The sequence below is a fragment of the Tyto alba genome, unplaced genomic scaffold, assembly GCF_018691265.1.
Source record: "Tyto alba isolate M040663 unplaced genomic scaffold, T.alba_DEE_v4.0 Super-Scaffold_40, whole genome shotgun sequence".
Classification (NCBI taxonomy): domain Eukaryota; kingdom Metazoa; phylum Chordata; class Aves; order Strigiformes; family Tytonidae; genus Tyto; species Tyto alba.
In genome coordinates, this window is record NW_024881316.1 from 23,709,871 (window position 1) to 23,735,990 (window position 26,120).

A 26,120-nucleotide genomic window follows, 5' to 3' on the forward strand; every position below is an offset into this window, starting at 1 on the left:
AAGATACTGAATAAACAGGGATGAAATTCAGGGATGAGGAGAGTTAGCAAAATATCAGAGCTGACTGAGCAAGCACTGACAGAGTGAAGGGGGAAGTTACAAGACCATAAGACTCAACAGCAGCTCTGGAAGCCACGTGATTCAAGTGGAAGAGACCACAGATTGGCCTAGGTGTGAACCTAAGCTCACAAAGCAGTTTTGAAATATCTGTGTGTAGGAGTATTCTCATTGCCTGTCATTCAGTACCTGGTTTAGATGTCTAAATGAGGCAGTGAATCTCCACAGCCTCCTAATACAGACATTTGAAAGAGGTGTGCTCCTTCAAAGGGTTGTTCAGAGTAGAAGCTTAAATTAGGGCTTCTGCTCACCCTTGGAAACGTTTCTTTTAACTGAATAAGCAGGAAGATTTGTCTAAGTCAGGCACCTGAATTGTAACTGAGTACAGCCCTTTGGCTTTTGCGTCATTTGAGACCAAAGCATAAATTTGGTGGTATTCCATTTAGTCATATTCTAGTCCAATTTTTTTACATGTTGTCTATTCATTGCTCCAAAAATTCTGCACATGTCTGTGCTAAACTGCAGACTTTCATCCAAGTGTATGTGGATCTCTGTTAAAAGATGTATTTGCCGAGTCACTGCAATAAGGCATCTGGAGTTAATCAGCAAGAAGCCTTGTTAGAGAGCTCTGTTTATGTTTCACATATAGTCTGCTGTCTGACAACCCATCTGCTAAAACATGCATGCAATATGTTAACGTTATCATTGTTAGATTCCAAATGGAAAGAGCTCAATCAAGTTACATCTGAGAGACAACAAAAACTGGAGGAGTCTTCAAATTACTTGACCCAGTTCCAGACAGCAGAAGCTCAGCTAAAGCACTGGCTTGTAGAAAAGGAATTAATGGTCAGTGTGCTGGGACCACTATCAATTGATCCTAATATGCTGAATACACAGAAGCAACAGGTTCAGGTGAGTAGTGCCAACATGTGTTATTGATTTAAGTTTCTTCTGCTTTTTGTCCTATTAGCAAAGTACTATTTTGCATCTAGATAGAGTACAGCACAGTTAGTATGAGTCATTACATTTATTTGTCAGCAAATATCAGCTTAAGTCATACTTAACTACAGTAATTACGAGAAAAAATTATCATAAGAGTGGAGAGAGATCAGAACAGCTAAAGGAAGAAGATGTTGAGAAGATACTGATCCACTGATACATTTTTTTGTTTTGACCATACTGTGGTTTCTCTATAGTCGAATGAAAACATTCCTTTGAAGTTTTAGTAATTTCATTGTGTATGTAACATTTTATGGTCAGTCCTCATATAAAGGCTATGCTATAGAGCCAGCTTTTTGAGATGTTACTCACTTAACTATGCCAGTAGCTAATAAAAACATGAAGACAAATGAAATGCAGTACTGTGAATAGATATGGAGCCAAGAGTGTGAAAGACAGAAGAGAAAGTATAATGAAAAAGTGGAACAGTTTACTTATTGATATAAAGCAAACTGCAGAAAAAAGAAAAAAAAGTTGAATCAGACAAAGTTGCAGAAACTAAAAATTTCATTTAAAACATTTCTATTGCTGCCAGTTATTTTAAACTGTCATGAAAAATAACAGTTTTATTTTGCAAAAATGTTATTAAAGCTGGCATATTAATATTGATTAAAATGAAGTGTTTAAAACATGAACTATATTCTAAAACTGTGTGAAAATGCCTTAATATTAATTTGTAAGTGCTTCAAAAATCTAGACAGCTGGCATAAGACTATGATGTATCACGCAACAGTCTTTAAAAGTTAAACCTAGTTGACTTAGTAAGAAAGGGTTTGGAATGTTCTGTAAAGTAAAACCATGATATTTGTCCCTTCTTCTGCAAGCACTGTGACTTACTGTTAAAAAAAATAAAAATAGTGGGAACCAGTGATATAAACTTTAAAGATCTTACAGTACACATTCAGTCATTTTGTGAATTATCCAAATATTCTCCATGCTGTAATAATACATTGCAATATTATGTCAGAATACACCTTCTTTGAAGTTCTATGTCAGGACAAATATTGAAACTGTCTAGGAAAGAAGACACTGCTAGAAACTAAACAGCGATTATTTTACTTGGTACAGTTACTTAATTACTGTAGTATTAATAAAATTAATTGCTTACTTGTATCTGCTGATTGAATTTCCATTAGATGATATGTAAATTAACCTCATTTTTTCTGGTTCTTTAATATAAACACTTAGAAACAGCACAGTTTTTGTGTAGAAGATGCAATTATTTCACTGGCTTTTAAACTCAGAGATTGATTACTCAATAACAGAGCTTAACTACAACAAATTCTACATGATTTTTGTCAGAAGCACTTTGCTTCTTTTTTTCATGAGATAAATGTTTTCTAAAATGTTATTTCTTCCCAGATTCTGCTCAAAGAGTTTGATACCAGAAAGCCACAATACGAGCAGTTAACTACAGCTGGTGAAGGGATTCTGAAGAGACCTGGTGAACACCCACCCTCCCATGAAATTGTAAAAGAGCAGCTGGCAGCTGTGGCACAAAAATGGGACAGTCTAACTGGCCAACTGAGGAACAGATGTGACCGAATTGACCAAGCCATTGTGAAAAGCACAGAGTATCAAAGTCTACTCAGAAGTCTGTCAGATAAGCTAAGTGCCTTGGATAGCAAACTAAGCAGCAGCCTGGCTGTGAGTACACAACCTGATGCTGTGAAACAACAACTGGAAATTGCTAGAGAAATGAAGAAGGAAATAGAACAGGAAATGAAGAATATAAATGCAGCTCAAGCTCTTTGTGAAGAACTGTCAACACTGGTTGGAGAAGAGTATTTGAAAGCAGAACTTACAAGACAGTTAGATGGCATCTTAAAATCGTTTAAGGATATTGAGCAAAAATCAGGTTAGTATTTATTTAAAGAAAAACAGTAACTAAGGCAGAAAGTAAAGCACCAGTCTCATTGGTCTTTATAGAAATGTTGAGTGAGCTGAGCCTAATGCTAGCTCTCTATCCAGTCCAATCCCCAAGCAGTTGTACATTAGAATTTAGGAGAGTCCCCATACATTGAAAAGGTAAAAAAAATACTTGGGATCGCTAGTGATCAGTTTGGGAGAATTTGAAGCACAATAGCAGGGCTGCTTTTCTCATCTTTTTCTTCAAGTGCATCTTCACTGAATTAGAATACCAAAAGAGGATGCTGCTCATCGAGCTACCTAACTGCATAAGTAGAGGGTATAAGCCAGAATTGTAATTTTTAGGCAACTGCCAGTTAATGGCTTGGTGAAACACAGTGGTAATTGTATAAAATTGCCTGTGACAGAAGGGGACTGGTAGTCTGCAGCCCTCCCTTGCCCTGTGAACAACAGAACTGAGCAAGTAATATGCTGCAAGCAATATCATGCTTTGTTCTCCCTAACAGTCTCTGATTTAGCTTTTTAATTTTTTCTGGTCATGAGAAATTTCAAAGGATCTCCCTAAGAACACATATTGCCTGCAGGCCGTGAGTTAGACACTAGGAAGCTAGATTACTTAATATTCCCTGTGCTTACACTTCATAATACCATGAAATACAACTGTGCGGTTTTTAATCCCCAAATCTGCCTGAATGGGATTCATGCCGACACAGATTGGCTAAGATCACCTCATTTGCTGCATGTCCAAATGTCTTCACGGCTCTGCTGTATTACAGGCACAAGTCTGCCCCTTGCAAGAAACTTGGTTGACTTGCTTGTCTTCCAGTTGAACACCTCATACTAAGGATGAGCTTTCTTTACATTAATGATTATTATTTCTTCACATTAATGATCATTATTTCTTCACAGAATACCAGCAGGTTCTGATAATGAACCTCTGTGTTTCCTCTTTTGTAGATAACCACGTTCAGCAGCTTCAGTCAGCGTATGCCAGTTCTCATCAGTTCCAGCAAATGTCTAAGGATTTTCAGGCCTGGCTAGGCAAAAAGAAAGAAGAACTGAACCAGGCTCGTCCCGTCTCAGCCAAACTTGATGTCTTGCAATCACTAATTGAAGAACAGAAAGAATTTAACAAGACCATGACCGATCAGATTCGTTCATATGAAAGAATTATTGCAGAAGGAGAAAGTATCTTACAGAAAACACAAGGAGCTGACAAAGCAGCATTACAATCCCAAATTGCCACACTCAGAAGTAATTGGGATGAAATGAATAAGCAGGTAAAAGAAAGGCAAGATAAACTAACAGACTGTCTGGAGAAAGCCCTCAAATACAAGCAGCATGTAGAAAACCTGCAGCCATGGATAGAGAAGTGTCAAAGCAACCTGTGTGAATTAAAAGTTGGCATAAACCCTGTTGAAATAGAGAATTCTATTGTTCAGGTGAGGGCCTGGCAGAAGGACCTTGATAAACACCATGGGATGGTGGAGCTATTAAATAATACTGCTGAAAGTTTGCTCAGTGCAAGTCAAACAGATAAAGAAATTGTTCAAGAAGAAACTAAGGTGCTGAATCAGAAAGTGAATACGGTCACAGAACAATTACATAAGAAGAGAGAGTGCTTAGAAAGTATGGCACAAAGGCTGAAAGAGTTTCAGGAATCATCCAGGGAAACTGAAAAACAGCTTAAAAGTGCCAAAGAGCATCTGGAAGCTCATGACTCACTTGGACCTCAGTCATTCAGTAACAAACACCTGACAATGATGCAGGCCCAGCAGAAAGCCTTGCAGGCTTTAAAGCCTCATGTTGATTTAACAAAAAAGCTTGCCCAAGACCTGGTGGTAGAAGCTTCTGATTCAGCAGGTGTTTCTGACCTTTTGCTCCAAGCTGAAACTTTGGAGCAAGAATACACTGCAGTGAACCAGCAGGTTGAAGATAGGTGCTTGTTCTTAGAGACAAAACTTCAGGGAATTGGCCATTTCCAAAACAGCATCCGAGAGATGTTCTCTCAGTTTGCAGAGTTTGATGATGAACTTGATAGCATGGCTCCAGTGGGGAGAGATCTTGAGGTACTGCAATCACAGAGGGAGGACATAAAATGTTTCCTGAAAAAGCTGGAGGATCTTATAATGAATAATGAAAATGCTAATAAAAACTGTAAAATGATGCTAGCCACAGAAGCTGAAGCTTCCCCTGATCTTGTTGGTATAAAAAGAGACTTGGAAGCCTTAAATAAACAGTGCAACAAGCTACTAGACAGAGCAAAAGCCAGGGAAGATCAAGTGGAGGGTACTATTAACCGTGTTGAGGAGTTTTACACTAAGCTAAGAGAATTTTCTAGTCTGCTTGGGAGAGCTGAAGAACATGAAGAGTCACAAGGTCCTGTTGGAATGGAAACAGAGACTATTAATCAGCAGCTGAATACGTTTAAGGTAGGAAAATTTATTTCTTACTACTATAAAGTATTTTACCACAATGCAATTTTATTAAATATCATTGTGAAAGGGATCAGTTAAGTGCAGACCTTGGAGAAGTCTTAATTCACAGCAGCCAGTTCTACCTGTATGCTTTTTGTCTGTTTTAAATGGGGTATCTTCTTGTGCTCCAGAGAAGCTTTCCTTTGCTATGGCTTGGCAGACATTGGTAACTTTGCATCCCAGCTCACAGTTCCCGCACCGCAGTTCCCTCTTCACTATCTTGTTTCCTTATGCAATCATCTACCTTTCCTGTTTCTGAGAGCTGTGTATTACACAGGCTTTCTTCTTCACTGTGATGTGAGTTTTAGACTCCAGTGTTCCCATACCAGCCCATATTCGCTTTGCTCATTTGAGTAGTTTGGATTTTTTCACATGGGTGTAGGCTTCAGCATATGGAGGTTTAAGACCTTTTGCCGTTTTCTGTTCTGATACAGTTTTACTCCACTGAATCCCACCCTTACCTAGAAACATCCTAGTAAGAAGAAATTGGGTAAAATAAGTCCCCTTTTATATTGGGAGTTTACTGTAGCATGCTTATCCAAAATGCACTTTGGAGCTTCTGTGCATAGCTTTTTTTAATATGCTAGTTAGCAATCTTTGTCCAGCTTGAAAAAAATGCATTGCAGTTATAGTGGGTGTTAATTGTGCTTTGGTGCTGAAATGAAGTACAGATACTTGCTTGTTTAAGTTACAACAAATGAATTCCCAGTGCTCACTGGAAAGATTTATAAATGCTACAGATGTCAGCAGTGTTTGAAAAAGATCGTAAATCTCCTAATGGCTATATAGTAGCACTGAATATTCTGTGCTGCTTTGGTTTCATTTCAATCTAATATTGATTCAAATGTTTGTATGCATGTTAGTTCACAGTTAATCACAAAAACAAACCTTTGTAACAGAATTTGATAAACCATGCTGTTAAAAGGATGATTTTGGAAAAAAGTCATTACATGCTTGGCCCAACAGAGGGTGCATTTTGCTTGTTTAAACTGTATTGGAAAGGAAAACTAAAACTGAAAACTTAAATCTGGGAATTTCAGATGCAAGTTACTGTGAGTTTTTATGATCTTTCAGAACGCATAAATAGACACAAAAATCTTGAACAAATAGTTACATTATGAGGAGATTCCACTAGACTGGGAGGATTAAAATTGTATGTCAGTCTGTCCTAACAAGTCTATCTCAATTTAAAAGAGAAACAAATGGCTTTTCTTTGTATATGGTTAGTAAAACACTTTGGATATTGGAAAATAGCAAAAGCTTCTGCTGGGATTGCTCTTGCTTACGCTGACTGTACAGGATTTCAGTTGTAGCCAATCTGTGATCTCTGATTTTACCACATTTCTTGCATTTTCAAACATTAGGTGCAGCTTCAGGTCTTTGTTACTATATGTACGTGTACGTATATACGTATTTATATAGATATCTTTTTTTGCCTACAAAGAACGGTGATTTTGGGGGGAAGCAGCCTTATAAGCAGACAGTAGAAGAATCCAGGTCCCTGTGCGTTGTCTGTGTTGTACTTCGTCGGGGCATTGGACAAGGCACAGCAGCTGTACAATTCCAGAGTGAGAGCCTTCTCTGGTCTGTGCAGACCTGTGGGGAGAGAGTGTCCCGGCAACCAAAGAGCCTCTATGGTAAAAAGACCAAAAAGCCTGGAGAGATGAGAAGAACAGTGATAGTGGCATGTTTATATCCAGAAGTCTACTGAGGTTTCTATTTATATTAGATATTTATAAGCTTAGAAATGTGTTTTCCTTGAAGCAACTATTTTAGGCCATGCTTCTGTCACAATGCCAATAAAAAGGAGGTGAAAACCGAATAAAAGGTGAAGGAGTTATTTAGATAAGTGATGTGCAAATGCAGGAATAAAGAAGCAGAGTGGGAAGCCTTTGATGAAAAGAAATAGGAAGACCAGAATGGGAAATTTTAGTAGGTGAGGGTGGTAGATAGCAAAGGGATACTGAGAGCAGGAAGATCAGGATCACTGATTACTCTCCTAATTACTCAGTGTGAGTGCTACTGGGGCACAGCAAAATTACAGTAGGCAATGTACCTCTTCATACTCTTTACTCTTCCAGAGAGCAGTTTTACCCGAGGCAGCAAACTGTAGGGAGACTGGCTCCCACAAATCCTGCTCCACTCGCGGTGTATTTGCACGTACGCAAACACACATGTGGCTGTGGCCACAAAACCACAGTCTAGCTCCTCATGGCTTTAGCTTCTGTGGTTGAGTACAATCAACTTCTAGTCCTCAAAGTAAAGCAAAAGAGTTGTTCTTTGGTAGATAGACTTATTCACGTGAAATCTTCACTCTCTTCAGGGAAGGTTCTTGTGTAATTGGCCAGAGGTGGTTTTTGTGGTTTGATCATTTTTTATGTACAAAGAGTTAGAGCTTTGTGTGTCTTCTTGGAATGACATTAAAGTTCAGAGTTATTTAAAAAAAAAAAAAAAACCTGGGCTTTGAGTTCTATTTTTTTTTATATATATGTATAATAAATACTTGTTTTATTTATACTCCTCCTTTATAATCTACTTATTCCAGTCAGTATAGAGTGTTAGATCGAAAGTACTTATTGTCACTGTTAAACTACATTTATTTACAATGCATGTATAAAATTTGTTTCTGTAAATGAAAATCTCTAGTGGAGTTCATTTGAAAGTAGAACCCTGACTCTTGCTTCAAAGAGTACTCCAGGAAGAGTGTAATCAAATGAAGAATTTGTCTCAATTAATATAAAACAGACAAAATTAATTACTAATTAACTCAGCTTTGTTAGATATTTTTTCCCCAAAGTCTGTATGCAATACATAGACTGGTACTAAAAGGAAATGTCAGTAAATTAGGTGTGTTGAGGTATACTGAGTCTGCCACCATTCTTCAAAAGCAAAACACAAAAGAATTGTGCAAATGGGCTGAACGGAACGCCTTGGGTTTGGGTAGCCACATAGTGCTAGGATGTTTGCAGTAGGAGCAGTATTTGCATCTAGTTTTTCTCTGAAATAGAGAAAGAAAAAACCCAGAAGTTGAATTATTTTACTTCTTGAAATATTCGCACAATTTTTTGTGGTGCCATTAAAAGGCATTCTTCTTAATAAAACCCACATGGCACTGTTAAAACTTTTATCAGTATATGTTTCATTTGATTTTTTGCTTTTATTTTTGGAACAAAAGTGGATTTAGTCATTAGAGGTTGCCTTCTAATTGGACTTTATGGGAATTTTTAGCTAGCCAGGGAATTTCTGCCAATGAGCTTGAACCAAGATTCTAATTGGCTTTTGTTACAGTATCATAAAATTGTTTAGGTTGGAAAAGACCTTTAAGATCATGGAGTCCAACCATTAACCTAGCACTGCCAAGTCAACCACTAAACCACGTCCCTAAGTGCCACATCTGTACGTCTTGTGTTAGTTGTGTAGACGGTGTCTGTCCTCTGATTTTCACTTTGAAGGGAGATAATGTTGAAAGAATAATCAGAGATTTATCTTTATGCTCAGTAAGAAACTAAAAATGTTGCATTTCCCATGCACTGGTTTACAAACTCAGGAATAAGATATTAACCTTCCTTGAGATTTACTACAGTTAGGGTCTGTGTTGCAAAGCAAAGGTAAAATAAGCAACTGTTTAAACTTTTTTGGAAGTAATGCATTTGAAAGTGACTCATGCATCGTATAAAAATCTGCAGTAGACGTGGTGTAAAATGGTAAAATGTTTAAAAAAATGTTAGTAAAATCATTTTGCTGTTGAATAATACAGACCAATTTCAGTTATATACTCCCCCTATAAAATGGTGCAGCACTCTTTGAATTCAGTAAGGGTATGTTTTGGGTGAGAATAACAGGGACCTCAAAAAATGCTTTTCTTATCTTTAGCATTATAGTATATATTCTTATCTGGGGAATCCAGAGGTGATTATCTGCCTGGCATAATTTTAATGTTATGGCTGCTCAGCAGAGAGGAGAAAGAATTTGTCTGGCATGACTTGAGTATTTTGATATATAGCTGCCTGTATATCAAGTAAATCAATAAACAAGAAGTGCGGTGTGTTTGTATGTCTTGCCTAGAGTATATCGTGCACACTGCTTAACATAGAAAGCTGCAGCTGAGTGCAATTAATGCCCTGTGTTAAGTTTTAGCGCTAAGTGCCATATGCTATCCCGAAACTGAGGTCTGAACTGTCACTGTAACCGACGGCTGCTGTCAGACAGGCAGCACAGGTCTCTGGTCGTTAGGGGTATGGCTGCAGAGCAACTTGGCCGTGACAGCTTCTCCTGCACTGTTGTCGAGTTACCTGTGAGCCTCCCAACCCTTCACCTACGTGATTATGAGCTAGAGGTGTGGGTGAACAGCATCTAAAAGATGTAAATGTCCCAACCTGAATCTTTGTCCTGTTAGGCTGGTTTTGTGCTGCTCTGAGTCCCATAAGAAGAGTCTTCCAAATATGGATACTTTTCCCCAACATTTCGATGCTTCTTTTGGTGGGCGCGGGGTGGCTTGACGCTGCCACGCTCTGCGGACGGTGGTTGCCTTGTCAGACGAGGCCACCTTAGGCTGTCGCCTCAGAGCCAGGAACCAGACTGAAGGGAATCGCGGCATTCCAAGACCTAGCCACGAGATTGTGGGGATTCTTTGAAAATAATACACGGAAAAACTTGTAACTTTAGCGCGGGAGGTGGTGTTTAAATGACGGCTTCACCAGACGGGGCGAGGGGGTGCGGGCGGCGCCTGAGGGCAACGCGTTACCGTCACCAGAATTCCCCTCAGGACAGCGAGTGCCGGCTCCCCGCGCCCCGCCCGCCTCCTCGGCGGGGGCAACGCCGGGCGAGGAGCCGGGGCCGCCGCGCTCCGGCGCTAACGAGCGGGCTGAGGCGGGCGTGATGTCAGCGCCGGGCGGGCGGCGAGGCCTCCCGCCGCCTGCCCCCCCGCCGCGGCCCAGCCCGCCGCACGGCGCCGGCAGGAGGATGGGCGAGAAGTGAAGGCGCGGGGGGCGGCGGTGGCGGTGGGGGGGGACGGAGGCCAGGAGACGGCGGGGAGCGGTGGGGGGGGGGGGGGGGCAGCCCCCCGAGCGGCGCTCCGGGAGCGGGCGGGCCCGGTAGCCGATGTTGCCTGAAGAGCGAAACGGGGCGTTTCTTGCGTCTCGGCGCTGGGAGAGCGGGGCGAGCTGGCCGGCTTCGCTGAGGGGGGGTTTCCCTCCCCCGTCTCCTTCTTCGCAGCTGCGCTTCAGAAACGAGGAGGAAGGAGCGAGGGCAGCCCGCTCTTTGCAGCTGGTAGCCGGGACCTGCCGAATGTAAACCTGCCGTGCCTTCGGGGACACGCCGGGCTTGCTCTGCTCGGCAGTGGCCTTAAACAGCTCTCCGGGATGGTGGTGGGAGAATCGGTCTAAAACATTTGTTTTCCGACTGCCTGCTCGAAGGACGCGTTGGCTTGGCTGCTAGAAAGTGATGTTTTCCTGCGGGGCTTGTGGAGGAACCACGGGCAAGCCTGGTACAAGAGGAGGATAAGCTGCCTTTCGGATCAAGGTTATTTATAGCTACTGCCAAAACAAGTAAAGGGCTGGTTTATTATTCTTACTGTTCTAGATTTAACTTATTTGCCCCCCGAGATTTTCTCTGTGCCTTGGTCTGGACCGTACACAACCACTGTGGATTCTGTCTTTTTAAGCTGCCGCACCATGTTTTATTTATAAAGGAGATGGGACTCTGCACACCAGTTAAATGGATTACAGTTAAGCTGTCACCTACAGAAGAGAATGTCCTGCCTTCTGTAACTCTTGTTCATTTATTCGGGAGATTTCAGATACAGATTTTGACCTGGAAAAATAAATGAAGCCTTCCAAGGAGCGTTTGAAATATTTGAGCCACTGCTGGATTTTGCTATACTTTGTTTTTCAGTGACATTAGAAGATTTCTGTTACTTTTTTACTGAAGCACTTTATATTTTAGAAAGGGGGGGGAGGGAACCTCACATCCAGGTAAAGTTGCATTTAAATCAATGCACTGATTATGAATGACCTCAGCCACCTCATAAGTTATGATGTATATTTTGTATCTATGCATCTTATGCTAAGGACAAGTTTACTATAATTCTTCAGAGTGCTAGTGTTTTTTAAATGTTTCCCCTGTATCCATGAAAATGGCGGTATAGTGGTGTACTTGTGCGAATACTTTCAGGATGGGGAAGCCACTTAGCAGGCCAGACTGTCTACGCCAGAATCCTCCGTGTGTTGGCAAAGGGGAAGAAGATGAAGATCTAAATATTGAGGACTGCTACGTTCCCCAGAGGTCCATCTATGACACTGTGCGGCTGAATGAACAGATTGATTCGGGCTCCAAGGGCAGCCTCTCCTCGAGGCATTTCACGGACCGGACCCTACCCTACAGTCACAGAACACTGGACATCAGCACTTTGTGCTCCAATGGTGCCCTTACTTCTTCCAGTGTTTTTGAGCTCCGAAGCCGTGAAGCTAACAAGTTAGATGAAAAAATGATCTTTGATGCTCTCAAACTGAACAGCGATATAATTCGTACAGCTGGATTACCCAAAGTGAAGTCTCACACAGAAAAGAAGGAGCATAGGCGGTCATGGAGAATGTTTGTTCCACCCAACTTTTCAGATTACACAAATAAAAGTGAATGCTCCTTTAACGAAACTGCTGATATGTCAGATACAGCTAGATCGGGCAAATGCAAATGGGGTACGAATTCTCTTACCTCAGAAGAGGATGATTCTGGTTTATGCAGCCCTCCAACAGAAAGGGAAGAAAAACAAGATACACTGTTAGCAGAGGTGCAAACTCAAATACAAAGTTTATCTTCTGCAGAAGATATCCACCCAGTAGATCAGTTCAGACCATATTTCCCAGCAATTTGCAGAGAACAGCAAACCCCACTGCTTGCAAGCAGTAGTGTCCCTGTCAAAGAAAGCTGCAGATTGGCTTTGCATGACATTTTACCCTCCGGAAAAGTCAAACAAAGCAATGCACAGACATGTGAGAGTGATCAGGAAGAGACAGGAGGGAAATACTCTCACCTACAAGGTTTCAAAGAGAAAACTCTCTCGCATGAAGATCCTCTTCAAGGTGATGGAAGTAGTATTTCCCTCAACAAAAATGAAGTGGAAGATGCATATGAAGTTCATGAAAAAAATAAAACACAAGTCACAACAGTAGAGGAGGATTATGTGGATGATGCACCTCCTCATGTAGATGTTTACTACACCAATGTTGCTGTAAATACTAGTGACTTGGATTTAGCAAAATACGAGATTTTATCTGATGCAGAGGAATCTGGTATAGCACATACAGGCACTAATGAAATGACATTTTCGGTTCAGCTTGAATTAGATAGTACTGTAAACCATCCAAAAGCTTTCCCAGGGAGAAGTAAAGGCAATATCTGGACTACTGACATCCAAGAAACCTTGGATACAGTCTGCAATGGCCTGTTGTCTAACAAGGTAATTTAAAAAAAAACCCTCCAGAGATTTGTGAAACAGTTGTAATGCAGCCTTAAAGCCTTCTTCAAGCTTTGTTTTGTTGCGAAAATGTAATTTTTTTAATTAATTCGTCAGATGCAGTAACCGGTGTCATTTGCATAGCACACATGGGATGTCCAAAATAGGTGAGATGGTCAGTATAGAAAATGAACTGGGGGCAAATCCTGAGGGGGATGATTACTTCCAGCTGTGTGGGGCAGGGTTATTTATTGCGCAGCTGGTGCCTGTTACTCCCGATGTGGAAGTGCCTCCCCCTCCTCTGTGCACCCGCGTTGGTGCTCGGTGTTTGCACAGAGCGTGGCTACAGGCGATGCCATCCCAGGGCAGCTAGGTACAGCCCATGTGCTCTGCCCAAGCAGCCTTACTCATCCAGGTGTAAGCAGCAGTATCAGATGGTTGTGGTTTCCAAAGCAGGCAGATTAAAGGCTCACCGCCTCTTCTGAAAGCCGCCTTTTGCGTTTGCGTGCCAGAAAGCAGATCTGACGTTACGGTAGTATTTTACAAGCGCAGGAACTTGCAGTGCTTTGCGTAGTGGTGGATGAGGTAAGAGAGTAAGAAGTGAAGCTTTGTAATAAGAAAAGGGTGTTTGTCGGGTCTATAATTTTTTTCTTCCCACTCTGGTTGAAATCTGAGATACTTCAAGCTTTGTTGCTAAGTTGTTCTGGTAAACTTTGGCCTCAGCAGAAATTGTAATTTATTTTAAGTTTCTCTCTGCAAAGATTGCCTGCATTTTTAAAGGGCAGGTTATGGAGATCAGTCCTCTCCGTGGTAGGACATTGCTCTCAAAAGATGAGGCTTTATGGCACATAAAAGAAGAATTTGTTATTGATTCTGTATGGAAATATTATTCTGCCTCCTCCCTACCCTGCAGTCAAGAAAAACACAAGCGTTTTCTTCTTTTCTGGGAGCAGCCAGCTGGTTGCACTCTCTCAGTTTTCATGTAACCGCAGACTTGCAGTTTTCAGGTTTTTTTTTGTCCGTTAAGAACAAAACTCTTAGGGGTGCTTACTTTATTTTACCTCTCGTGTTTAGCATAGTTGCTCTAGCTTCCAGATTGACTTGTCAAGCTGGTGGAAGCGTGCTCAGCCACCTGAGGTCTGCTGCTTTAAAGGCAATCACTTGCCACACTTGTGTTGGGTGCAAAAGAGGAGAGTCACTGGTATGTTCAAAGTGATCCTTGCTTTTCAGGATGCTGAGAAAGGTTGCTTTGAATGCACTAAGTGTACACCAAAACTGTTACTGAATGCTGCTATAGAAATAGGAGGATTTGGGGTCAAAAGTTGAGCATTCTTTAGCATTGTTTATTCATTGGTTATTTTTCACTGGCCTGTGTAATTAATTCAGGGGCTTCAGGCCATTTTCTGATCTCATTGACACTGGTGTCAGTACAGCCTAGTGCAGCTGAATACAAATGGAGATTTACATTGCTGTTGCTAATGGTAATAATCTGGCTCTGAAAAAGTTTAAATACCTGAAAGGGTAACATAAAGTAAACAACAAACTGCTCAAACTGCTGTTTGGGTATGGTCAAAGCCCTGGCAGTTTGCAAGAATATCCCTCTGAATGAAACCCATTCTCCTGGGCGTCCGCTGGATACTGTTTCAGCAGCATCTGTAGTGCCTCCTCCTCACTTGTTACCATTATATTCTCCTGAAAAATACCTTAAAATATTTCTTGCTTCACTGCTTCTTTAACTTAAAACTTTTGCTTATGTCCTAATTTGGAAAAAAATGCCTAATTGACTCTCTTGGTGTTTACTTGAGGACAATTTAACAATCCTGTGTCAGTTTTTGGTAGAATTTGTAGGTAAATATAGATGAGTTTCCCTGGTCCTGATTTCTTCCCCCTAATAGAAGTTTTTTCTTTTTTATTTTTTTTTAATTCCCCTCCCCTCCCCCCCCCCCCCCCCCCCAAAAAAAAAAAAAAGGAAAAAATTCTAATTTCCCCTCTCTGTGTCTTTCTCTCTCCCCCTTTTATTTCTGCCTAAAACTACTCATGGAAGTGTACATCATTTTCTGCCTATGGTGTATTGCATTTACTCTGTTTACATTAGTCTATTCTGTTTAGAGTTGTTATTTTTTTTTTAGGAAGGTGCTTATGAGGAATGGTTTCCTTTCTTTTAGACACCACTTTTCAGCATTTTTTTTGTTGCATACTATGATGTAAACACCAGATGCATTGTATGTCGCAAGATACAATGTTTCATGTGTGTCTTGGATTTCAACTTCAGGTATTCCAGAAAGAAGAAATTGAACCCTTGCAAGTAAAACAACAGGAGGTAAATTGGTTGGGTCAAGGCCTTATTCAAAGTGCTGCTAAAAGTACCAACACAGAAAACCTTGAACATGACCTTGAAGATGTCAACACCCGATGGAAGACTCTTAATAAGAAGGTTAATATTTTGTATATTATTCTGCTTTTGTTGTGTTCTGCTTTTTGTTTATTTGCTTGCTGACATCTTTCAAAATACAGGAAATGAAATATTCACTAAGAATATGAATTCTATTACTTTACACAATCAGTTTGTTGATAATTCTGAGGATAAGATTTATATCACTAGTAGCCAGAGGCATTGCTATAATTTAAAAAGTTGTGTCAAACTTTCTGTAGGTCTGTCCTGGATTATTATTCAGGAAAGGCTTCTGTAGAACTTTGTGCTCCTTTCTGTTCAAGCAGAGCAGGGAAGTTTGATAACCCAATCAAAGAGGTTGGAGTTGTGACACATTCATGGGAAAGGCACCCATGTCATTTGTAGCCAGCTACTTTCAAGTGGTTCTTTTTCAGTCTTCGCTCACATGGTTTTTTTACTCTGTTGTATTCGTTCACGTATACTGTTGTACCTGCTCAGTGCACAGAGCAGTGGCACAGCCTAGCTTTGTGTGACTAGTGGCACATTGCCTTTATAGCACCTTAAGGATTGCATTGCTTGAGACATTGGAAAGTATCGCTGCTTTGGAAAACTGGCTGTAGATGATCTGCTTTTGAAGAGTCCTCTTCCAGAAGTAGCTGCTGTTGGAAAATGGAAAGGGTGCAAAGTAGAAATGGTGCTTATTTTCCTCTGCTCTGTCTTCCTGAAGGAGTGATGTGGCAGAACCACAGACACCTGTGATTCACCTATTTGTCATCTTTCCTATTTCTTCTTTCCTTTGAAGGGATTATTGCCCCTTTTTAAGAGTTGCTACTCTGGGTTACTGGCTTGGCCTTTCTGTAAGGAAAATAAAGATTGAAACACAAACATCCTGTCAGTGTACTTTGTAATACCCTAGCTATAGATAGGAGTATCTCTTGTAAAGAACTACTAGAGCAGTCTGATGTACTGGGAGTCAACTTCTTTTCACCGAATGTCTGCAGCCCCAAGAGATTGATGGTAAATTATGCCATACTGCTGTTATGAACAGCTGTGAGAATTACAGTATTTGTTGGTGATATTGACATATGTTCTACAGATTTTGGCTACTTCTTTCACAGAAATAAAAAGAAAAGGCAAGTACAGTCCAATCCTCTACTGTTTTGCAGGTTGCCCAGCGTGCTGCACAACTGCAGGAGGCCCTCCTTCACTGTGGAAGATTTCAGGATGCCCTTGAGTCTCTGCTTAGCTGGCTCATTGATACAGAAGAGCTTGTGGCTAATCAGAAACCACCATCTGCTGAGTTCAAAGTTGTGAAGGCCCAAATCCAAGAACAGAAAGTAAGTGAAATGCATTCAGAATATCTCTCCTACTGAATCGGTGAGAATAAATTCCTAGTCTTTGTCAAAGCGTAAAATTTGTTCAAGTGTATTGTATTACCTGACGTGTGCTCAGGTGTTTAAAGCACCCAGCTGCTCAGTACTCAGGAATCTGTCCAGGGCTGGGAGAAGTGCTTGTCTTCTGGGGCATAAGACAAAGAGTGACACTGTGCAATGTGAGCTCTGGTTAGCAGTATTAACTCTATCTGGATTGGTAAAGGTCCATTGGAGAAAGACAAAGTGTTAAAGCCAGTGTTTGGCTATTTGGAAAGTAGGAAATAAAAACTATTAAATCTTCATTTTAATAATTCCAAGGTAGTATTGCAGACTATGGACCTGAATACTTGGCTCTTGATCCTGATCGTGATCTGATTGTTGTTGGTAATGAGTTGGAATGTTGTTGGGAGATGGCCTGTGCTAATGTAGAAGCGCTATCAGTGTTGTCAACTTTTGCAAATTTTCGTAATGGCTATAGAAAAAAGAATATAATGTAGCTCATGAAATGTACAGTCCACGCAGCTGGATTCTGTGGCCCACTGCCATCCGGAGATTTAATATAAAATTATGGTCAGTGCAGGTTGTCATGTTGGGATATCTGCAGAGACAAAACGTTAAAGTTAACAAAGACAACTAGAGAATAGAGGAGGGGAGGATTTTAGACAGAGGTGTGTTTTCATGGAGAAGTTAATTTACTGGACTAGATCAGTGAACTGAATTTTATCTCAAACAAGTGATGAGTCACTTATACAGTGTTTTTTATATCTGTTTTCCTATGTGTGTATATATCAGAATAATCTCAGTGTTTCCAATTCTAGAATGTCATGCAGCTTTCTCAAAAATGTTCCTATAAAATATCTCAGTCAGAATTGCTTGTTTCCCTCAATAGTATTAAATGGAACTTTTTCTTCTGTATGTTCGCTCTTTGGGCTGCCACACATCTTTACCCCGTAAAAACCAATGAGGTGGTTTGGGCTTGGTGAAACTCTGCTAACTTCATAGCAAAACAGTTGAGAAACTAAAATGAGCATGTGTTGGGGCGGGTGGGAGGCCAGTTGGTGTGTGTGTCTCTGATTAGCATTACTCACACTTTCATCACAGTATAGGCATTGCTTTTTCTGTTTTAACAAGTTTTCAAGAAGTCTAGCTCCTTCTGTTTTTACACTTGTGTTATTACAGTGTTTCTTAATAACCTGGTGCCTGATTGCTTTCTCTGTAGCTTCTCCAGAGGTTGCTGGATGACCGCAAGCCTACTGTTGAGGTAATAAAGCGTGAAGGGGAGAAAATTGCAGAGTCAGCAGAACCTGCTGACAGAGTGAAAATCTTGAAACAGTTGAGTTTCCTGGATAGTAGATGGGACACATTGCTCAGTAAAGCTGAAACAAGGTATTTGAAATTCTTTCATAGATTTGAAAAATGTAGCCATAGCATGTGATAGATTATTAGAAGCAGCATGTGGAACTCTATAATATGAAATCTCGTAAGCACTGTCAATCTTGTTATTGCATTATTGTGTCTTGATGTTGATATAATAGGTCCTCTGAAGGAAAAGTGGAGAGAAGTGACTTGAGCGAACCAAAAGCTTTTAAAAACGTTTTGCTTTAAATTCAGCAGTCTGCTAGGATTAACTGCATATGTATCTTCTGAATATTTTATCTCTGTTAGTTCATTAGAATGCAGGCTTCGTGATGCCAGAACCTGTTTTGCATAGAATCATGTGCAAATTTTACACATAAACAATAATGATGTTCCCTTGGAACTTCAAAATCCTGACATGCTGCTCCAAAGAGGGGTCACTCAACTCTTCTTCCCTCTTTTCTGTTTGGTGTCATCCATATAATTAGTTTCTACAACTTAGAGATCCTCATGCTGTCAGCTGCTGATATGCTGCTTCAAGGTGCTGAGCTCCCTTAGTTCTCAAGAAGACCCATCAAAGCAAGTAGATATATTCTAGTAACACAGAAAACGTTGTCTCTTAAAGACATTGCTGTCCAATTCAAGTTCAAATTTAAAAATAAAACAATAAATATTCACACAGTATCTGTGTATACACACACTTAGATTTATGAGTTATTGTCAACGTATAATAAAATACCTGGAAAGTTGTGAACTCTAAAGTGTCTTTGAAGAAATCTGCGTTGAAAGCGTTGCTGAACATGTTTTCTGGGTGGGGATTTGAAAAGGGACAGCCTTGTTCAGAGTAGACAGGAGAGTGTGCATAAGAGGTGGCCTGAAAAAGGCATATAATTGAGAACAAGAAAGGACTTGGAAAGTTAAAGAAAAGGAATTTAATTGAACAGTGAAGCTTTATGGTGAAGAACAAATGAGTGTGTTGGGATTTGGGTGCTTAGAGTAGAACTGAACTCACCTCTGTTGTCTCCTATTCCTTCTTGTGGCCTCTCTTTAGTTCTTTACTCTGAACCTCTTTTGTTACTTTTGTTACCTCATACTAATAATATGATTATTTAATTAATAGAGTCAACCACTAATAGACCATTATTTCCTTCCTTCTTTTTTTTTTTTTTTTGTTATTTATTGAAGGAATCTGACTCATTAGCTGGAGTAAATGTTAATGTCATGTTTAATTTAATATTATTCTCGTAGTCGGGTGATATTTAATTAAAAATCAAATTGTAACTTCTTCCAAGCCATCCGTTAGCTGCAAGCTTGTCTCCATTTTTCTTTGGCCAGTCTCTAGAAATAAAGAGATTTGAGGATTATTTTGAAAACTTTGTAAAGTACTTCACTGAGTGTTCTGTGCCAAAGTGTATCAAGTCTACCTTGTTTATAAGCCTTGAGAAGCACATATAAACATAGCTTTTATCTGGAATGACATCACCATTTAAAAGACAGTATTGGGATGTTTTTTCATGTAGGGCAAATCTCTCAAAAGTCTGCTTGAATGAAATTTGTTCAGCAGTAGTTGTAGAGAAGACTCATCCTATAATCAAGACCCTTCTCTGAAATGTAATAATCTAAACCAGAAATGTTTTAGATACTGCTTTTTTATTTTAGAGGTCAAGTCTCCATGCTTTATTAACGTTGTCTCACTAACTTCATTGAGAGCTTTTATCCAGAACAAGGGATGCAGAAGTGGAGCCAAATAGTTCTGTTCACATCATTGAACAAATGTTTAAAGATATTTTATAATGCTGAGGAAGCATGACAATATGTTCTGGTTCAGTGAAGCCTTTGCCTAACTTTAAAACATGTATAATAGTTAAGGGAATGTAACTTTGAGAACTGTCCTAATTGGGTATAAGACAATGTTTTACTGAATTGAGTGCTAGGTTACTTTTAGGAAAATGTATATGATTGAAGCGATGTTTATTTGTAAAACTTGCATATTAGCTAAAAGAGTTTCAAACAGCTTTGAAGGTGTTTTGTAGTTTTGGAGGGTTTTTTAATATTATTATTTGATTTTTAATTTACCTTGGTTTTCATTGAGTACCATGGATATATTTCTGTTTCATTTGGTGACTGGTTCCTACACTAAGACAGAATAATTTATTTTTATTGCAAAGGATTCAAGGGGCTTTTTTTTTTTTTTTTTTTTTAACTATTTCACACTTACTTCATCACAAAAAATAACCTTTCTCTTGGCATGTTGATAGGAACCGTCAGTTGGAAGGCATCTCTGTGGTAGCACAGCAGTTCCATGAAGCTCTGGAGCCACTGGTGGAGTGGCTGACCGCCACAGAAAAGAGACTTGCAAATGCAGAACCCATTGGAACGCAGGCTTCCAAACTGCAGCAGCAAATTTCTCAGCATAAAGTAAGATACAAAGCACACACTTATTTGTGTCATTCTTTTTAAGCACTTCTGTAAAGTACAACACAACTGGCAAAGCTGTTGCGGTGTACCTGTGTTTTACCATATTGAGCTTTCTCTATAATTTGAGTTTTATATATTTATGTTGGCAATATGTCCTTTTTTGTTCAGTTTTTATTGAGTTCCACTTACATTTCTTTTATGTTTGTCTGATTTTCTTTTCCATTATTCTTCATTATTTAAAAAAATATAGGCCCTAGAAGATGATGTCCTAGCTCACAATAAGAGTTTACATCAGGCCATTAGCACTGGTCAGTCTCTAAAGACTATGAGCTCCAGGGAAGATAAAGATATGGTGCAGGAAAAGCTAGATTCTTCTCAGGCCCGATACATTGAGATTCAAGAGAAGAGCAACAGCAGGTCTGAACTTCTCCAGCAAGCTTACAGCAATGCTCAGATTTTTGGGGAGGATGAAGTTGAATTGATGAACTGGCTGAATGAAATCCATGATAAACTGAGCAAATTGTCAGTCCAAGATTGCAACACAGAATTGCTTGAGAAACAGCACTCTGAACTACTGGTATTTTGATTTCTGTTCTTTTTTTTTTTTTTTTTTTAATTTGTTTTACATTTCCATACTTAATGTATTTTTTATTTATATATCTTGTTTTAAATGGAAATATGCTTATTCCAAATAAAAATAATATAATTTGTTACATCTGTGTTAACATAAATGGCCTTTTCTCTTAGGATCTTAAGGAAGAGATTCTTCTTAGAAAACAAAATGTTGATTTGGCTATACAGAATGGCTTAGAGCTTCTCAAGCAAACAACAGGTGAGAGTTTATATAAAACTGTGATTCATCAGGCTTTTTTCCTTGTACACATAGATGCTTATGAGAAAATTAAAATGGAACTTGTAAATATTAGTCCATATTTGCTGGTTAAAGTGGCTGTAGTTTAATAAAGGTTTGAGGCCCAGGTAGGTTATGTTTTTGGGCCACTTTTACTATTAACGTGAGCGAGCAAAAGGGTTTTTTTGCCTGTAGAGAATTTGGCCCTTGAATCCTTTATTATTTTTAGTGGAAAATTATTTTAGTGGACCTGCATTCCATTCCTAATAGCAAGTTATAGATGTTACTCATAATGGAAGGCTGTTTGGCAGTGGATGCGGTCAATTCCCTGCAGGCTTCCACAGATGAACGTGATTTTAGGCTACCTTTTACTGCAAGAGGAAAGCTTCATCCACTGGACCTAATACTATGGGAAAAGTTGCATTCCAGTTGTACACGTGTCTGTTCTGTAGATCAACATCTGTCTAAATTTTCTAGTACTTCTAAAGTTCTTGAATGCTTTAAAACACACGTATGGTAGGGGTGGAGGGGTATAATTTTTCTGTTCCAAATGTAGACATTATGCATAGTCTATAATGAAATCTGAATATCTGCTAATACATTTCAGTGTATTTTTTTTTTATTTTATCCTCTTGAGTTGATTTGCAAATGGATAGTAATGAGGGTGTACAGTGATGTCAAATATTACTGTAATTGAAAATCTAGTTAGTATTTTGTTGATTTTTTTTTTTTTTTTTTTTTTTTTTTGTTCCTTCACATTTTCTGTAATATAGTTATTTTTTTGGCGGGGGCCTTATAAGTAGTGTTTTGAATGAAAGGGTGGAATTTTTTTTTTTTTTTTTAATAGAGCATTTGTGTTAAATACTGGATCTAAGTCATTACTTTCTAATAGTTTAGTAAATCATAAAAAAGACAAGACAGTTAGTGACCTGAGGTGAAATTTGTAGCTCTGCACTTTAGTGACTGTAGAATAATTTGCAACAGTTGAGGATTGACCTTGTCATCTTGCTTGGATTATTTTATAAGTTAAATATGAAGATTTCTGTAATAGGTGGGGTTTGGGATTTGGGTGAAGTTTTTTTGCTTTTAAATATGTGTGAACACATGAAATAACATCCCTCTGATATTTTAGGTGATGAAGTTGTAATAATTCAAGATAAACTGGAAGGCATTAAAGCAAGATACAAAGACATTACAAAATTGAGTTCTGATGTATCCAAGACCTTAGAGCAGGCCCTGCAGCTTGCAGGTCAACTGCACTCAACACATGAGGAACTCTGCAAATGGCTTGACGAAGTAGAGGTGGAGTTACTCTCATATGAAACTCAGATACCAAAGGGTGAAGAATTAAGCCAAGTACAAGAAAGACAAAAAGTAGGTTTTAAAACCTGTAAATTATTTATTGCTGTATGATTCAGCTAGGTTTTGTGTTAACTTATGTTTGGCATGAAGTTGATTTGTGAATAACTAGTTTTGGCATCAGATCATTTGACTAAATATAACAGTAGTTAAGAATCAAACTGACTTTCCAGAGTCATTTGTTATAATCACTTATGAAACAGGGCTGAGGTGTATTTTTAGCACAAGAGAAGCACAAAATTTCCTTTTTATTCAAGCAGCTACCTAATCCTGGGAAAAGTCTTAAGTTGTCAAAATTATTTTGGTTCTTTAGTTGTGACATGCATAAAATCCTGTAAACTATAGTCAACACAATATATATATATATATATTACTAACCTTGTTTAGCAATATTTTTTTCAAAAGAAACATTGTAGTATAAACTGGATGGTGCGGACAATGTTGAGGAGGGACACTAAAAAATAAATCTTTCCATTAAATTTCTTATATATATATATATATATATATATATAAAGAAATGAAACAGCAGTGGGGGTTTCTGTACAGGTAAAAACTCATTCCTAAAGCATTGTCTGATGATTTGATTGGAATTTAATCCAGCCATTGCTCATTTAAGAAATCACTTGACTTCATCATATTTTGCTTACAGCATGCCAGATTTCACTTGCTGGTGATTTAGTTCCTTATGGTGTTTCAGGTTGTGAAGAATGTCCATTAATTTTATTTTCTTTGATTGCTTCGTTAAGTACAAACAACTCTTACAAAATTACTAAGAATTTCAGATTGTTGCACTGACTGGAGAAGTATATTTAATATGTATTCTGTAGAAAATTGTCTTTGAGAATCACCAACTTTTCTGTCAAACACCTTATAGTATCAGAAAGCTAATAGAACTGAGCTGAAAATTTGTGCTAATTTATCCCTTTGGTTTGCATGAAAACATTTTAGTTCTCAATTCATGGAGTAGTTGAAAGTATGAAAAAATCATGTGCAAGCTGTGTGTGTTCAGTGCGTATGCTGGCATGTTTACTTTAAATGGCCTTTTTCAGGAGTTGAAAAAAGAAGCAAAGAACAACAAAGGCTTATTGGACACTCTGAATGAAGTTGGCAGTGCTTTCCTGGAGCTGGTGCCGTGGAGGGCCAGAGAGGGGCTTGACAAGATGATAACAGAGGACAACGAACGTTACAGATTAGTGAGTGACACGATCTCTCAGAAGGTGGATGAGATTGATGCTGCCATTCTGAGATCCCAGCAGGTACTGAAAACTGTTCTTTGGGCAATAATAATCTCTGGCCATGTGTACCCGAACAAAAGATGTCCTTTAATAATGTCGTCAAAAGTTTGTTGTGCTTGAGCAGCAAAAGGCCAGTTTGAATGAAATGGGACTCCACCATTAAGATATGAATGCCCGAACTCAACTAATCTGTACACTGTTTTAGTCATCTGCCTTTTTGTTGACACATACATCAGTCTTGTAAAATTCCTGTAACTATCCTATGGCTCCTTAAATGGAAGTTTGCTTAAGTAAGAACTGAATGGCCCATGTCTTTTGTAGATCATGTTGTATTAAGTAAAATATGGTCTAGATCCTCAGCCAGTTTTGCTGGATGCAACACTGAAATCACTAGGGCTGCCACACCTTTTAGCATCATCCGATTATTTAGCTCCTTTGTACTTTTCCACAGTTAAAAGCTGGATCATCTTGTTCAAGCTGGAGTGGAGGATTTAAATAACAATTGCTTTTATTCATATCCCCAGTGATTTTCATCTTGGACTCAAAAATTGAGTTATTTAATATGCAGAAGTTTCTATACATGTGCAAAGGCATATATATATATGGGTATACTTTCAGAACTGGCACTCTAGTTTTATCATTAGATAGTCTCATATGTAAGCTTGTGTATGAATGTATCATGGAAACACAGTTTTACAGTGTCTACCTACAGTTCAGGCATAAAAATATTGGTGGAGATTTTTGTTTCTGCTAAGAATTCCCATAAACAGGAACAGAACAAGAAGAAAGCATGTGTGATATTTTCAATATTTGCTGAAAGTTGACTAAAAGAGGCTGGCAGTAACTCAGATATACTTGTAACTGAGGTTAAAAGTAACTTTGTTTCTTTTTAAGGGGTTTTCTATGAGTATTATCTTGTCTCGCTAATGAAGTCCTCAAAAATGAAGGGTCATTTTTATTTAGTGAAAAATAAGGTGAGATAGGAGAGTATATGTTGGCTCTCCTTCAACTTTCCTGAATTCCGTGAGTATATTGCATCCCCTAGCACAAATTCAGCAAATTCAGGTCCAGGCGTGAAAGGTCCAGACCTGCTAGTCCACTAGCTAATGTTGCGAGGGCACACTGCACCCTAGTCCTCCATACCCATAACCTGCACTTCAGCCCAACTCACATCACCACGGTATACTCCTATACACTGTATCCTGTGATAAATGTTAAGTGGCTTAACACATTTCCAGTGAAGGATAAGCTACTTTCTGTTTAGCTTCGAGAAAGACCATGTAAAATAAAAAATATTTTTGGAGAAGCTAGTGCTCTTTAAGCTTACCCTATGGCAGCTTGTTCAAATGCCTGTATTATTAAACGTTTTTTGGTGGAGGACTAAGAACATGAGGGTTTAATGGGAGTAGTGTGGGGTTCATGCTAGATGTTACTGGGCCCAGGTGAGAAATGCAGTCAGCTGTATGAATGGGTAAGCGTGCTGTTTCATGTTGTGAATACAAGCTGAAAGGCTTAATGGACTAATGCAGTGTCCTTTTTTTTTAACTACTTGGGCAAAATGCTCCCAGATGGATAGAATTATCCTAGAGATAAGTTTAGCTACCTGCTTTAATCTTCCTTTCTCAATACTGAATTGATTGGTGTCTTACTCTAGTGAAGGAGTACTACATAGAAACAGAAGGTCGTATTCTACTTTTGGCTTACTTGTGGTTCTTCACTCTAGCAGCCATAGAGAGTGCTTTAGAAAATACTCACAGAGCAAATCACAATGTCATCATATGCAGAACTCAATCATTCCTGGTTAGAAGAAAAAGTACTATAATTAACTGTGCTTGGTTAAACTGGGTGGGGATGAAATAGATGATCTTATAGTAACTCAAGTGAAGTTCAGGGCTCAGAAGTAAATGTCTTACATAATGGGAAGAAAACACTTCAGATTTTGGCTGCAGAGAAATACCAATTTTGTGCTTTTTATTGCTTAATGTTATATTTGAACATCACAAATTGGAAATCTTATACCCTCAACAAATGGAGTTTAGAGGCCTGTCCTTCCTTGATGCTGTGTAACCCAGAAGTTTCACTGCCATGCCTTGAATCTGTTATTTCCATTAAATATTTGCCCAATATTACTTACATACCCATGGATATTTGGTATCAGGAGGTCACGCTACAGTTAATTTGTATATCTAACACATTTGAAATCACCTTCTTCATTTCCTTCATTTGGATCATAAACAGTTGGGCTTCTGAAGAGCTTGGTTGTGAGCTGCAGTTTCTAAAAC

At 39.0% G+C, this 26,120-nt stretch overlaps 1 protein-coding gene across 1 annotated transcript in view; it reads left to right on the plus strand.

Moving 5' to 3' along the window:
• DST (dystonin) overlaps nucleotides 1-26,120 on the plus strand; it is a 308,093-nt gene that overhangs the window by 225,023 nt on the left and 56,950 nt on the right. Inside the window, 11 exon segments of the mRNA XM_042803120.1 lie at nucleotides 770-969; nucleotides 2,419-2,914; nucleotides 3,883-5,357; nucleotides 15,128-15,289; nucleotides 16,414-16,584; nucleotides 17,840-18,006; nucleotides 20,235-20,394; nucleotides 20,645-20,971; nucleotides 21,142-21,226; nucleotides 22,377-22,618; nucleotides 23,653-23,859. Coding sequence (XP_042659054.1) covers nucleotides 770-969; nucleotides 2,419-2,914; nucleotides 3,883-5,357; nucleotides 15,128-15,289; nucleotides 16,414-16,584; nucleotides 17,840-18,006; nucleotides 20,235-20,394; nucleotides 20,645-20,971; nucleotides 21,142-21,226; nucleotides 22,377-22,618; nucleotides 23,653-23,859 — 3,692 coding nt within the window.